This window comes from Glandiceps talaboti, chromosome 2, assembly GCF_964340395.1.
Source record: "Glandiceps talaboti chromosome 2, keGlaTala1.1, whole genome shotgun sequence".
Classification (NCBI taxonomy): Eukaryota; Metazoa; Hemichordata; class Enteropneusta; family Spengelidae; genus Glandiceps; species Glandiceps talaboti.
In genome coordinates this window covers 17634484-17648478 of record NC_135550.1, presented here as the reverse complement: position 1 = coordinate 17648478, position 13995 = coordinate 17634484, and the positions used below count along the sequence as shown (strand labels likewise).

The window sequence follows — 13995 nt, the reverse complement described above, 5'->3', positions numbered from 1 at the left end:
AGATCTTGTTTACCATATATATTCACTTTGCAGATTTTATTTCAACTTTTGTTAAAATTAAATGATTCTGTCACTTGCAGACATCATTATTTGTACCATTGTTCATTTCAAGAGAATTCATCTTGTGAATAAGAAATTGAGAGAGAGAGAGAGAGAGAGAGAGAGAGAGAGAGAGAGAGAGAGAGAGTGTGTGTGTGAGAGAGAAACAGAGTGAGAGTGAGAGAGACAGAGATACATGTAGAGACAGACAGACAGAGACAGAGACAGACAGACAGACAGACAGACAGACAGACAGACAGAGACTTTGACAGACAGCGAGACAGAGACAGAGACATAGTCAGAAATAGACAGTGAGAGACAGCTAGATAAAGAAAAGGAGAGACAGACAGAAGGATAGTGAGAGACGAGGGAGAGAGTGAATCTACATGTAAATGTATAAATAATTTCCCTTTAACATACTTGTATTTTGGACACTTTGAAATATCTTTGATGTAGCTATCACATTTCTACTGTGAATATGCTGAGATTGATACGACTGATGTGTAAAAGCATACTCTCATACTGTGTTGATGACATCATACTTACCGCGATGGGGTCAGAGAAATCCGGTAGATCGTATAGCATAAAGGTAACAAGACACGCTGCAACCACAACCACTGGGGTGATGAGAATAATGATCCATGGATATCTTGATATCAACATAGAATACCTGAAATAAAACATGGAAAACAATTAATGCTAAATATCGCAATACCAACATAAAATACATGAAATATAACATAGCAAATCATAAAATAACTGAAATATAACACATGGCAAACCATAAAATACTCAAGAAATATAACATAGCAAATCATAGAATACCTAAAATAAAACATGGTTAAACAATTAGCCCTAAATATCTCAATACCAACATAAAATACATGAAATATAACATAGCAAATCATAAAAAAATACTGCCAATGGCATTGTAGCACAACTGTAGTTTTTAAAAATGTTTATCCATATGATAGTCCAATGCACCGATAAGTGTTCATTTGCTGTGAATGACTATCCAGTTGCCTATCCAACCATGTTGCTATCTTTACAATATATGCTACCATTTGGCTGGTTGCTATGGGCGAGGTCATGTTGTTAGATATATTTGTATACATTTGTGTATGTTTTTGTTCACTTGTGTATGAATTCCTGATATTATCTTTGCAATATACGTGATCATTTGGTCTTGCTGCTAGGCATATTTAAATACATTTTTTGAATGTTTATTCAATTGTGTATAAATCCCTGTTGCTATCTTCGCAATATATGTGTGATCATTTGGCTGTTGCTATGGGCGTAGTCCTGTTGCTAGGAACATTTGCATACATTTTTTGAATGTTTATTAATTTGTCTTCCTATTCCTGTTGTTATCTTTGTGAAATAAACCACCGTTTGGCTGTTGCTGTGGGCGTGGTCATGGTTGCTAGGGTATTTGCATACATTTTTTTGAATGTTTACTCACTTGCCTACCAGATGATGTTGTTATTTAACCAAAATATACTGCCATTTGGTTGTTGCTAAGGGCGTGGTCATTGTCGCGATGAGCCAATTATGTTAATTCCTAAAGTATGCAAATCAAACTGATTATATATTCAATTACTAAATTACAGCAAATTCATCGCGATCGATTGATTGATTTAGACACTTTCATATTATTTCATATTTGTTATATATTACTGTAACTTGGAATAGACTATTATATATATATTTTTGGATATTTGAACAGTATCAGCAAACAAAGACACTGAACTCCTAGTAACTGCACATACAGTTTGTGCACACCTTATATTTATATGTTGAGATGTAACTTCAAGTAGAGTTTTTCCTTCCTTCATACGATTAAATACACACTTCAGTATAACCCCAGCGTTGTTGTGTAAAGGATGGTTCTAACTGTGGAGTGATGTCTGAATGTGCGTGACCACATAAGGTGCCGAAACCCGGGATCCTGGAAGCTGAGAAGTTCAAAGGTCACCTCGAAGAAGCTCTCCCAAGAAGACGCTGACTGATGCCAGCCTAGAAGAAACTCTCCCAGAAGACACTGACTGATGCCAGCCTAGAAGAAACTCTCCCAGAAGACACTGACTGGTGCCAGCCTAGAAGAAACTCTCCCAGAAGACGCTGACTGATGCCAGCCTAGAAGAAGCTCTCCCAGAAGATACTGACTGGTGTAGCTGAGAAGAAGACGAAGCTCTCGAAGAAGATACTCGCCTAGAAAACGCTGTGTAAAGAAAACTAGTAGACAAGCTTTGCATAGACTGGTGAGTGAACTCCAAGAATCTTGGTGAGTACTGAATTTCTACAAACTCTACTCCCCGGGGACAAGATGTCACTCTCATATATGAAGGGACTAAGAACCAGATATAGAAACTTACTTGGGAAGGAAACAGATAAAGCAGATGCCCTTCTGAAGCGATATGTGCCCGATGATGAATTAAAGGGGACACTATGGAAAGTCAATGCAGTAACTATGAAAATAAAAGATTACTTAGAGAAATTTGAAGAAACAAATGAAAAATTGTCACTACTTATTGAAGATAAGGGATCTGAAGAGGAAAAAAGGGGTTTTGAAGAAGAAGAAGAAACTAGAACTAGTGTAATGATAGCAGAAATATCAGAATGTTTGGGTGAATTGTCGGCATTTGAAAGACAGTTACAAGAAAGAAAGGAAGAATGCCAGCCAGGTATCACTAAACAATTGCAATCTATGTTTGAACTTCAAACTCAAATGCAGACACAAACTAAACTACTTCTTGAAGCTCAGCAACAAGCAAATTTGTCACCCCACCATACAAGTCAACATTCTCCCAGTAGTAATTCAGCAAACGTGAAACTTCCCAAACTCGAAATAACGTCATTTAATGGGGATATACTTAAATGGATTGAATTTTGGGACTCCTTTGCATCAGCTGTACATAACAATACTAGCCTTTCACCGATTGATAAGTTCAACTATCTGAGAAGTAAACTCACCGGTGAAGCATTGAACTCATTGTCTGGATTAACTCTTTCGAATGAAAACTACGAGATAGCGGTCACTATTCTTAAAGAAAGATTTGGGGATGAACAAACAGTAATTAATACTCATTATACAAGCTTAATGGATCTATCTCCATCTCCGAACCAGTTGACTAGATTACGTTCCTTACATGATGCACTAGAGAGACACTTGAGAAGTTTAGAAGCCCTTGGTCAAAACGTAAATCAGGAAATTTTCATTTCAATGATTACATCAAAACTACCCAAGGAAGTACTTTTACAGTTAGAGATGCAGAAAGGTGCAGATAGTAGGTGGACAGTAATAAAGTTAAGAAAACTGTTTGAGTTGTACATTACAGCCCGAGAATCCGCTGAACGCCAGTCAACTGCTGCAGCTACCCCTGGTACATATGAAAGAAAGTCAATGAATGTAACACATTATGGTACCAAACCGTACAGCAGACATTTGAGAACTTCAACTGAAGCATTGGTAGTTGGTGCAGAACAAGAACCAAGGTATAAGCAAGCTCCTAAGAAGGTATGTCGATTCTGTAATAAAGCTCACTGGAGCGATGAGTGTCAAGTATACCCCACGGTAGAAGATAGAAAGGAGAGAATAAAGGGAAGTTGTTATATTTGCCTGAAGAAAGGACATATGATCAGAGACTGTAGAGTAGATAAAGCCTGTAGACATTGTCATCAAAGAAGAAATCATCATCGAAGTCTATGCCCATTAAGATTTTCAACAGGTAAAAGAGAATCATCTCGTCCCATAGCAGAACCGACTTTTGATGATGGCGAACCTAGACAAGAAAGGGCACTGATGGCAGCAGGAGAAGTGGTCTTGATGCAGACAGCAACGGCAAGTATCAGAAAACCAAATTCTCCACGAGACTCTAAGAACGTTAGATTACTGTTAGATACTGGTAGTCACAGATCTTATATCACAGAAACTTTGGCAAGACAGTTAAATTTAAAGCCAGATAGAATTGAAGAAATACCCATAGTTACATTTGGTAGTGACAAGGCGAAGATAGTGAAGACCTCACTCACTAAACTACAACTTAAACTAAGAGATGGAACATTTCTAACTATGACTGTTAATATAGTACCGAAGATAACGGGAACAATACACAGAATGCCATTAAGTATTGAGACGTGTACAAACTGGGGTTTCCTTTGGAGAGGTATCCCTCTAGCCGATGATATACCTACAAAGGTTGAGACGTCAACTATAGAGCTACTGATAGGGAATGACTATTATCTAGATTTGATTCTTCCAGAGAAGATAAAGGTTCATGCTGGTCTACATCTCCTTGGATCAAGACTTGGTTGGCTATTGGCTGGTCGAACAAGTGGTGAAGTAAGCAACTCAAGTGAGCCTAGCATGCTGATTCTACCCATGGGCAACACGCTTGGGCCAGATTATAATACGATCATCACGAGTAAAGACAGATCACTACCAACCAAACCAAACTTGGAAGACTTCTGGAATCTGGAGACGATTGGTATAAAAGACTCCTATCAAGACTACTTGGAAGATGATAAAGCTCTCCAGACATTTAATCAGACAGTTACACAAAGGGAAAGAAGATACTATGTAAAATGGCCATGGAAGGACGAAGAGGTAGAATTACCAGAGAACTATAACTTGGCATATGGTCGTCTCAAGACACTACTCAGAAGGTTAGTCCAGAATCCAGATTTACTTAAGAAATACAATGGTATTATTGAAGAACAAGAATCACGAGGTATCATAGAGAGGGTCACAGAAGAAACAGAAGAGGGTAGTAGAAAACACTACATTCCACATCATCCAGTGGTAAATCCTACTAAGGCAACAACTAAAGTTAGAGTGGTGTATGATGGTTCCGCTAAGACTAAGAGAAATCAGAGAAGTCTAAATGAATGTCTGTATCGTGGTCCAGTAATACTGCAGGACTTGTGTGGATTACTACTTAGATTTAGATTGCATCCTGTTGCATTTGCGGCTGATATAGAGAAAGCCTTCCTACAAGTGGGATTAGATACTGAAGAAAGAGATGTTACTAGATTTCTATGGTTGAAAGACCCAAATGATACTAATTTAATTGGAAATCTACAAGTATACAGGTTTTGCAGAGTACCGTTTGGAGTGATATCCAGTCCTTTCCTGCTTGGTGCTACTATCACATATCATTTGAATCAAGTTGGAAGTCCTGTAGCTGAAAGGATCAGAAGAGACCTGTATGTAGACAACATTATAACTGGTACTAGTAGTGAGAATAAAGCCAAAGAGTTCTACACCGAAGCTAAAGATATCTTCAAGGAAGCATCAATGAATCTACGGGAGTGGATCTCAAACTCAGACACATTCCTGAACTCTATTCCAAATGGTGACCAGGCAAAGGGTATAAAGGTCAAGGTTCTTGGTACTTCATGGGATACGAAGAAAGATACAATAATTATCAGTGGTATGGAACCAGAAACATTCTCCAACTGTTCAACAAAGAGAGAGGTACTGAAAGCTATTTCTTCAATATTCGACCCATTAGGTTTATACACCCCAGTTACTATCCAGGCCAAAATCTTCGTACAGAACTTATGGAGAGAAAACTTAGATTGGGATGAAGAACTCGACACAGAGAAGATATCACAGTGGCATAAGATAAGTAAAGAACTGAAACTGCTACAAACTCATGAAATTCCACGTTTTGTAGGATTAAGTCAAACTGAGGAAGAAGTTACTTACAAACTTTACTGCTTCTGTGATGCATCGATTCATGCATATGCAACAGCTGTTTACTTGTGTATTGAAACGGAAACTTCATGTAAGGTTCAACTGATATTCTCAAAGTCTCGACTTAGTCCATTGAAGGGGATAAGCCTGCCAAGACTTGAATTACTGGGTGTTTTGATTGGAGTAAGAGTCATCCAATTTCTGCAAAAGGAACTTGAAATTCCGATATCACAGAAAGTAATATGGAGCGATTCTCAGTGTGTATTGTATTGGATCAATACAAGGAAACCACTGTCAGTATTTGTAGAGAATAGAGTACAAGAAATCAAGTCACACAGAAACATTAACTTTCGATATGTAGCAACTAAAGATAACCCAGCTGATTTGGCAACCAGAGGGAAGACACTTAGAGAACTTAAAGACAGAGAAGAATGGTGGCAAGGTCCAGCATGGCTAACTACTCGACAAAAGATGTGGCCAACATGGAATACTACAGAAATTAATGGAGAAACTTTGGAAGCCGCTGAGACAGAAGTTAAAGGACCAAAGGTACTGTATGAAACTGGACTTGTGTCTGGGGAGGCACCTGCGGTTACGGAGAATACTTGTACACCATTTGATATCAATGTAAACAACTACTCGTCACTTACAAAACTCATCAGAGTAACAGCGTGGGCTGTGAGATTCGTAAACTTGTTAAGAAGTAAAAGAAGAAATAGTTCACTCACACCTGAGGAGTTAAGAGAAGCAAAACTAATGTGGGAACTTCATATTCAGCAAAGAAACTTTCCTGAAGTAGTGCAAGCCCTGAAGAACAAGAAGAAGAAGAATAACTTAATAATACAACTTGGGTTACAGTTGGACGGAGATGGTGTTATCAGATGTCATGGAAGACTATCAAATGCAGAACTAACAGAAGGAGCAAGACAACCAAAACTACTGCCAAAGAAGAATCCATTCACCAACCTTGTAATTACCAGTCATCACAAGAAGATACTTCATTCTGGCATCTCTCAAACTCTGGCTCAGATTCGTCATGAATACTGGATTCCACACGGACGCTCTGAGGTAAGAAGAATCCTTCAAAAGTGCATGGTTTGTAATAAAGCTGAAGGTGGACCATTTAAGATGCCAGCAATGCCTCCTTGGCCAAGAACTAGAGTTTCACAGTCAACACCATTTACTTACACGGGACTTGACTACCTTGGGCCAATGTATATCAAGGACAACACAGAAATATGTAAAGTGTGGATATGTCTGTTTACTTGTTTGGCAGTCAGAGCAATTCACATGGAAATAATTAGAGACTTGTCGACTGAACAATTCCTGTTATGTCTACGAAGATTTATTGCAAGGTATGGAACACCAAAGGAGGTGACTTCAGACAATGCTCCTCAATTTAAATTGGCGAAGACTACTGCAGACAAACTATGGAGAGATGTGACCATTGATCCTGATGTCAAAAGTTATGTAGCTGACCAAGGTATCAAATGGAACTTCATAGTAGAACTAGCTCCATGGATGGGTGGTTTCTACGAACGATTAGTTGGATTGGTGAAGAGACCTCTCCGAAAGTCAATTGGAAAGGTATGTTTAACCTATGATCAATTGCAGACTATACTGGTAGAAGTTACAGCAGTGGTAAATTCACGACCCCTGGTGTATATAGGAGATGATATAAACTCTGGAATTACTTTGACACCGTCACATTTTCTTACAATGAATCCAAGAATTGGTATTCCTGTAATCGACGATGATGGTGAAGACTATACTTATCATACAACTCCAAGTTCAACAGAGAAGTTACTTCAAATATGGAAAACAGGACAGCGATATTTGAACCAGTTTTGGAAACTTTGGAAAGAAGATTATTTGTTAAGTTTGAGAGAAAGAACCAGAACTTTATTGACAGAACAAAGAATTCAAGCTCACACCAAAGCAAATGTTGGCGATGTGGTACTTATCAAAGACAATTTACCACGTGGTGCTTGGAAATTGGGAAAAATCACATATCTTATCCCTAGCAGAGATGGTGAGGTGAGGGCAGCAAAAGTAAAGCTACCCTCTCAGAAGATTATCAATCGTCCACTGAAGTTGTTATATCCCATCGAGTGTCCTGATGTTCCTGAGCAGAAGACTACAACACAAGAAGATGATCTATTGCAGAAGAAAGATATATTATCTATACCAAGGCCAATGCGTCATGCTGCTATGGAAGCCAGGAAGAAGATGAAGCATTATATTAACTTGGTGGATAATCCGGATTAATTTCTTCCCGTCTGGGGAGTGTCGCGATGAGCCAATTATGTTAATTCCTAAAGTATGCAAATCAAACTGATTATATATTCAATTACTAAATTACAGCAAATTCATCGCGATCGATTGATTGATTTAGACACTTTCATATTATTTCATATTTGTTATATATTACTGTAACTTGGAATAGACTATTATATATATATTTTTGGATATTTGAACAGTATCAGCAAACAAAGACACTGAACTCCTAGTAACTGCACATACAGTTTGTGCACACCTTATATTTATATGTTGAGATGTAACTTCAAGTAGAGTTTTTCCTTCCTTCATACGATTAAATACACACTTCAGTATAACCCCAGCGTTGTTGTGTAAAGGATGGTTCTAACTGTGGAGTGATGTCTGAATGTGCGTGACCACAGTCATGGTTGCTAGGGCCAATTTTGTCAAAATGTATTGAAGAAAATCTGCAGAATAACACTTTCAGAAACATCTCACCAAGTTTCAGACTCATTGACCAAGTACTTTTTTAGATAAAAATTTTTGGCCAAAAATGAACATTCTTACAGCTAATTTGCATATCTCTCATGGAATCATTGTATGCTTACTATGTCTTTGTCCATACATCCCTAGATGCATTCCCATTAAATTTCAGCCCAATCTGCTCAGTAGTTTTGGAATTATACATTTTTTAACCAAAAAGACACATGTTTAGCCCTAATTTGCATATTACTGATAGAATCATCATGTCATGAACAAATCTTACTTTACACCCCCTTAAGAATGTTCCCACCAAGTTTCGCACCAATCTGCCCTGTAGTTTCTGAGTTTAATTTTTTTGAGCAAAAATCACATTTTTTTACCCAAAACCCACATCTCTGATGCAATCAATTTCATTTGAACAATTTCCCAACTAGACACCAGAAGTAACATGACCACCAAATATCAAAGCAATAGGTCCAGTAGTTTTTGACTTTAAGTTGTTTCCACACACACACACACACACACACACACACACACACACACAGACAGACAGAGACAGACAGACAGACAGACTGACAGACAGACAGACAGACGCCGGGCGATGCCTATAATACTACTGAACCTCACTTCAGTTGTGCTAATAACTGAAATATAACTGTTACAGCAAATCATAGAATACCTAAAATAAAACATGGCAAACAATTAGCCCTAAATATCTCAATATCAATGTAAAATACCTGAAATATAACATAGCAAATCATAGAATACCTGAAATATAACACAGGTAACCATAGAATACCTGAAATATAACATAGCAAATCATAGAATACCTGAAATATAACATAGCAAATCATAGAATACCTGAAATATAACATAGCAAATCATAGAATACCTGAAATATAACACAGGTAATCATAGAATACCTGAAATATAACATAGCAAATCATAGAATACCTGAAATATAACATAGCAAATCATAGAATACCTGAAATATAGCAGCAAATCATAGAATACCTGAAATATAACACATGGCAAACCATAGAATACCTGAAATATAACATTGGAAACCATATCTCGATATCAACATAGAATATATGAAATATAACATTGTAAATCATGGAATACATGAAATATAACATAGCAAATCATAGAATACCTGAAATATAACATATGGCAAACCATAGAATACCTGAAATACAACATTGGAAACCATATCTCGATATCAACATAGAATATATGAAATATAACATTGTAAATCATGGAATACATGAAATATAACATGGCAGACATATCATATAAACATACAACACCTGAACAATAACATGTCAAAAGATAAGTGGCAATCTCATTAAATATTGAAATAGAAGGCTCTACTTTCTTTAACAGGTGTGGCATGCTTGGACATATCCAATGTCATTTAATAGTTTTCCATAGCAGCTGCAAGGGTTTTTAAAAGTTTATTTTTAGAACTGAAGTGTGAGAAAGCCAATCATTATAAGTACTTTTGCAGTTCGGGAAAAAATCCTGAAAAACAATATCGGCACATAAAACAATGCAGATTGTTACATGTACTTCTTTCTTTTTCATGTTGTTTCCAAGTTCTACATGTGTACTTGTACATGTACATAGAATGGGGACAAAATTAATTTTGTGTAGCTCCATGGTTTATACAAGTACGTAACGTAATTAATTTATCCCTTTCTGTTACCAGGGTTCAAAAACAGATCTACATGTAATGGTCTTTGTATATGAAACTAGTGTTAATATCCCTTTCTGTTGCCAGGGTCCCAACATCTTAGCAACACAGTCTCCTGTGTTTAGAGACATAGCCCCCCAGCCAACACCATATGTACTGTGCTGTTAATTGATGTCTGATTGGTTCTAAACATGTATCAATTCAGTATCAAATGAAATTTCCAATCACAGGGGTGTATTACAATTATGGCTGTTATCAACTGACGATGTTGACAAGACATCACTAGAAATTTGGGATTTGCTTCCAAAAAATGTTTTGACTTTATAAGTAGAAATTGTCATTTGATGTTAATGAACCCAGAGTCCATGACCATTCGGTCAATCTCCGGTTTTGATATGAAATAATCTTAATGAATGTTTAAAGTATACAATGTAATTTACAGAACAGCACACTGGCACTGTCTAGGATATAGTATCCATTCATATTTAGAAATTACAGCTTTCTCACCACACTGAAAGTGCATATTGTATTTTAATACTCAGCATCTGATCAGAAGTATACAAGTGGCATTGTTTGGGATATCTTCAGGTTTGAAATGTTCATAGTGTACTTTACAGAAAAGTGTCACTCTAGCAGTACGGGCACTGTCCGGGATAGAATAATCAACATGTCTAGATGTATTCAGGTTTGAAACGTTCATAGTATACTTTACATAACAGTACACTCTTAGCAGTTGGAGCACTGTCCGGGATATAATAATCAACGTATCTATTCAGGTTTGAAATGTTCATAGTACGGTATATTACTTTACATAACAGTACACTCTAGCAGTTGGAGCACTGTCTAGGATATAATAATCAACATACTGTATCTATTCAGGTTTGAAATGTTCATAGTACGGTATATTACTTTACATAACAGTACACTCTAGCAGTAGGGGCACTGTCCGGGATATAATAATCAACGTATCTATTCAGGTTTGAAATGTTCATAGTACGGTATATTACTTTACATAACAGTACACTCTAGCAGTAGGGGCACTGTCCGGGATATAATAATCAACGTATCTATTCAGGTTTGAAATGTTCATAGTATACTTTAAAAGAACAGTACACTCTAGCAGTATGGGCACTGTCTGGGTAGTTTAGTTCCTATACAGTATCATTATGATTCACACCTCCACTCACATGTGGTTTAGTTAGAGACCACGTTGGCATCCACACTACTGTCTGGGATATAGTGATCAATATATCTATTCAGTGATCTGACTGAATGTTCATAGTATACTTTACAAAGCAGACAATGTGCATCACTCTGTCCAGGATTTATAATGTATCATGTGTACACCAAAGACAACTCATATATAATATGTATACTCACAGAAAACATGTTATCTACAAAGCAAATTTGTATTCAATAGATTCTCTAGAGTATTTCAACATATGGTGGATGAACAAAGAAACACAAGTGAAGTCATCAGTAAACCTCTATGATGTATTTGACAAATAGATAAATGTATTTAAACAATAGACTGCACAGTATTTACCGATAGTCAAGTATACCCAGAATACTTACTTTAAATTCAACACATGCCTTCAACATTTCAAAACATAGTGAAATGAAAGAAAAAGTAATTTATTTTATAATGACAAAAAATCCACCTGATGGAAGTGAAGACTATAATCATCGAAGTATGACAAATGTGTCTGATGAGGTCATTCTGGTATGTCCCACCTGGCAAAGGACATGTGGTTGACCCTTGACCTCTCAATCCAAGATGAGTATTTCAAGGATGATGGATGAGAATGGCAAGGATTATAGACTGACAAGGTGTGACTATAGATTGTTCAAATACAAAGTGTTACTAAATTGAGCACAGTGAGTTGGCTGTGGCCGATATGGATGACAGCACACCTGATATGTACTATGCAGGCACTACTGCTGGGTTGGTAATGACATACACTTGATGCCATGCTGTGGCACTGTGGTTAGAGTAATGAAGATATTAATTCCAATAAATCATCAAATTATAGTTCGTACAATGAACTTGATATATCACACTGATGTAGTTGTTAGTGTTCCTGTTAACGTTATCACTTCAATCAACAATGTAATAAGGATAATAGTTAATAAACAACACCAATGTATCATGATTATTGATCATCATTGTCACAGCTGCTGCTATCGTTGACACTCCTGTTGTCCTCCTCCTCCTCCTCCTCCTCCTCCTCATCATCATCATCATCATCATCATCATCATCATCGTCATCGTCATCGTCATCGTCATCGTTATCGTCATCGTCATCATCATCACCATCATCATCATCATCATCATCATCATCATCACCATCGTCATCATCATCGTCATCACCATCATCATCATCATCGTCATCGTCATCATCACCATCACCACCACCATCATCATCATCATCATCATCATCACCATCATCATCATCACCATCATCATCATCATCATCATCATCATCATCATCATCATCATCATCGTCACCACCATCGTCATCATCATCGTCATCATCACCATCATCATCATCATCATCATCATCATCATCATCATTATTAAGATCAAGTTCACCTCATGGTATTGAAAAGATCTGTATGTATATTGATGTTTTCTTTGTGATTAAGATATACATGTATATATTTGTTCCTAGTTTATAAAAGACACAAAATACGGAGTGCACTCTGAAAATGCAACATGTAGAGTGTATATATCATTACTTCTACCATCTTCCCCAATCCCCACCACCACCACCACCATCACCATCATCACCACCACCACCACCACCACCACCACCACCACCACCACCACCACCACCACTCCTACCCAGGTAACCCTGTAAGTGATTCTGTGACACCCTGAAATAAGCATCTCAACCTTGAAAGGGGTTTAACAAAACTGCTAGACTACACATATTTTTTCTACCAAGAGTACACAATCTGCTTTCACGTCTGCATATTGGATTATACCTAGTAAAACCTAATATTTCAATGTTGGAGCTATAATCCAGACAAAAAAAAAACGTCATTGGCTCCAACAACTAGAAACTGACTATACAACAGTTAGTCACCACAGTAGTCATGCACATTTCTAAATCTAATACAGTGATATGATTTCACATATGTCAAATGAGGTGAGCAAAATTAATTTTTAATAGACATATTTCTGACACATTACTAACGCCTGAATGCTTTATGAATGAGGTGAATGTAACAAAATATAGTGTATTATAATAGAAGTGTGCATTAGCAATATGATATTATCAAAGAATTCTTGAAATACAGATGCAAAACTAAAAATAACTGGATTACAATTATATTAATAAAAATACAATTTTTTTTTACTCAGATTCAGAATATATCACATTTTATAGTAAAAATACTGTTAGGTTTATCTCTCAACAAACTAATATTAATTTGAACACTAACTTAAAGAAAGAAAGAAATGGAAAAGAAATAATTAAATAATGTGGGTAAAGTTATAAATGACGAAACTGTATAGATGACCCCTGCGGCGGGGTATATGAACTCTCTGTAGAAGTGCAAAAGTATCAAATGCTTTCAATCACTTCTCTGTGACTAATATTCCTGTTATGTTTGTAAAGTATGCTTAGAAATTATACACACTTATTATCATGCTGATGATATTAGTTACAAAGTGTCATTTCACTGACAAAAGGTGACACAGGCATGGTTATATTACTGTCTAAGACAAAACGTACTGCTCTTACCAAACAATCGCTGAGCAACAAATGCTCTACAGGAGTTTTTTGAAGTCTTTCATTTATTAATGCAGCCACTC

At 36.8% G+C, this 13995-nt stretch overlaps 1 protein-coding gene across 1 annotated transcript in view; it reads right to left on the bottom strand.

Annotated features, from left to right (window-relative positions):
• Positions 1-13995, bottom strand: part of LOC144450191 (protein dispatched homolog 1-like) — a 58851-nt gene that overhangs the window by 37324 nt on the left and 7532 nt on the right. Inside the window, exon 2 of the mRNA XM_078140775.1 lies at positions 586-709. Within this exon, the coding sequence (XP_077996901.1) occupies positions 586-709 (124 nt within the window). The remainder of the gene's footprint in view (positions 1-585; positions 710-13995) is intronic.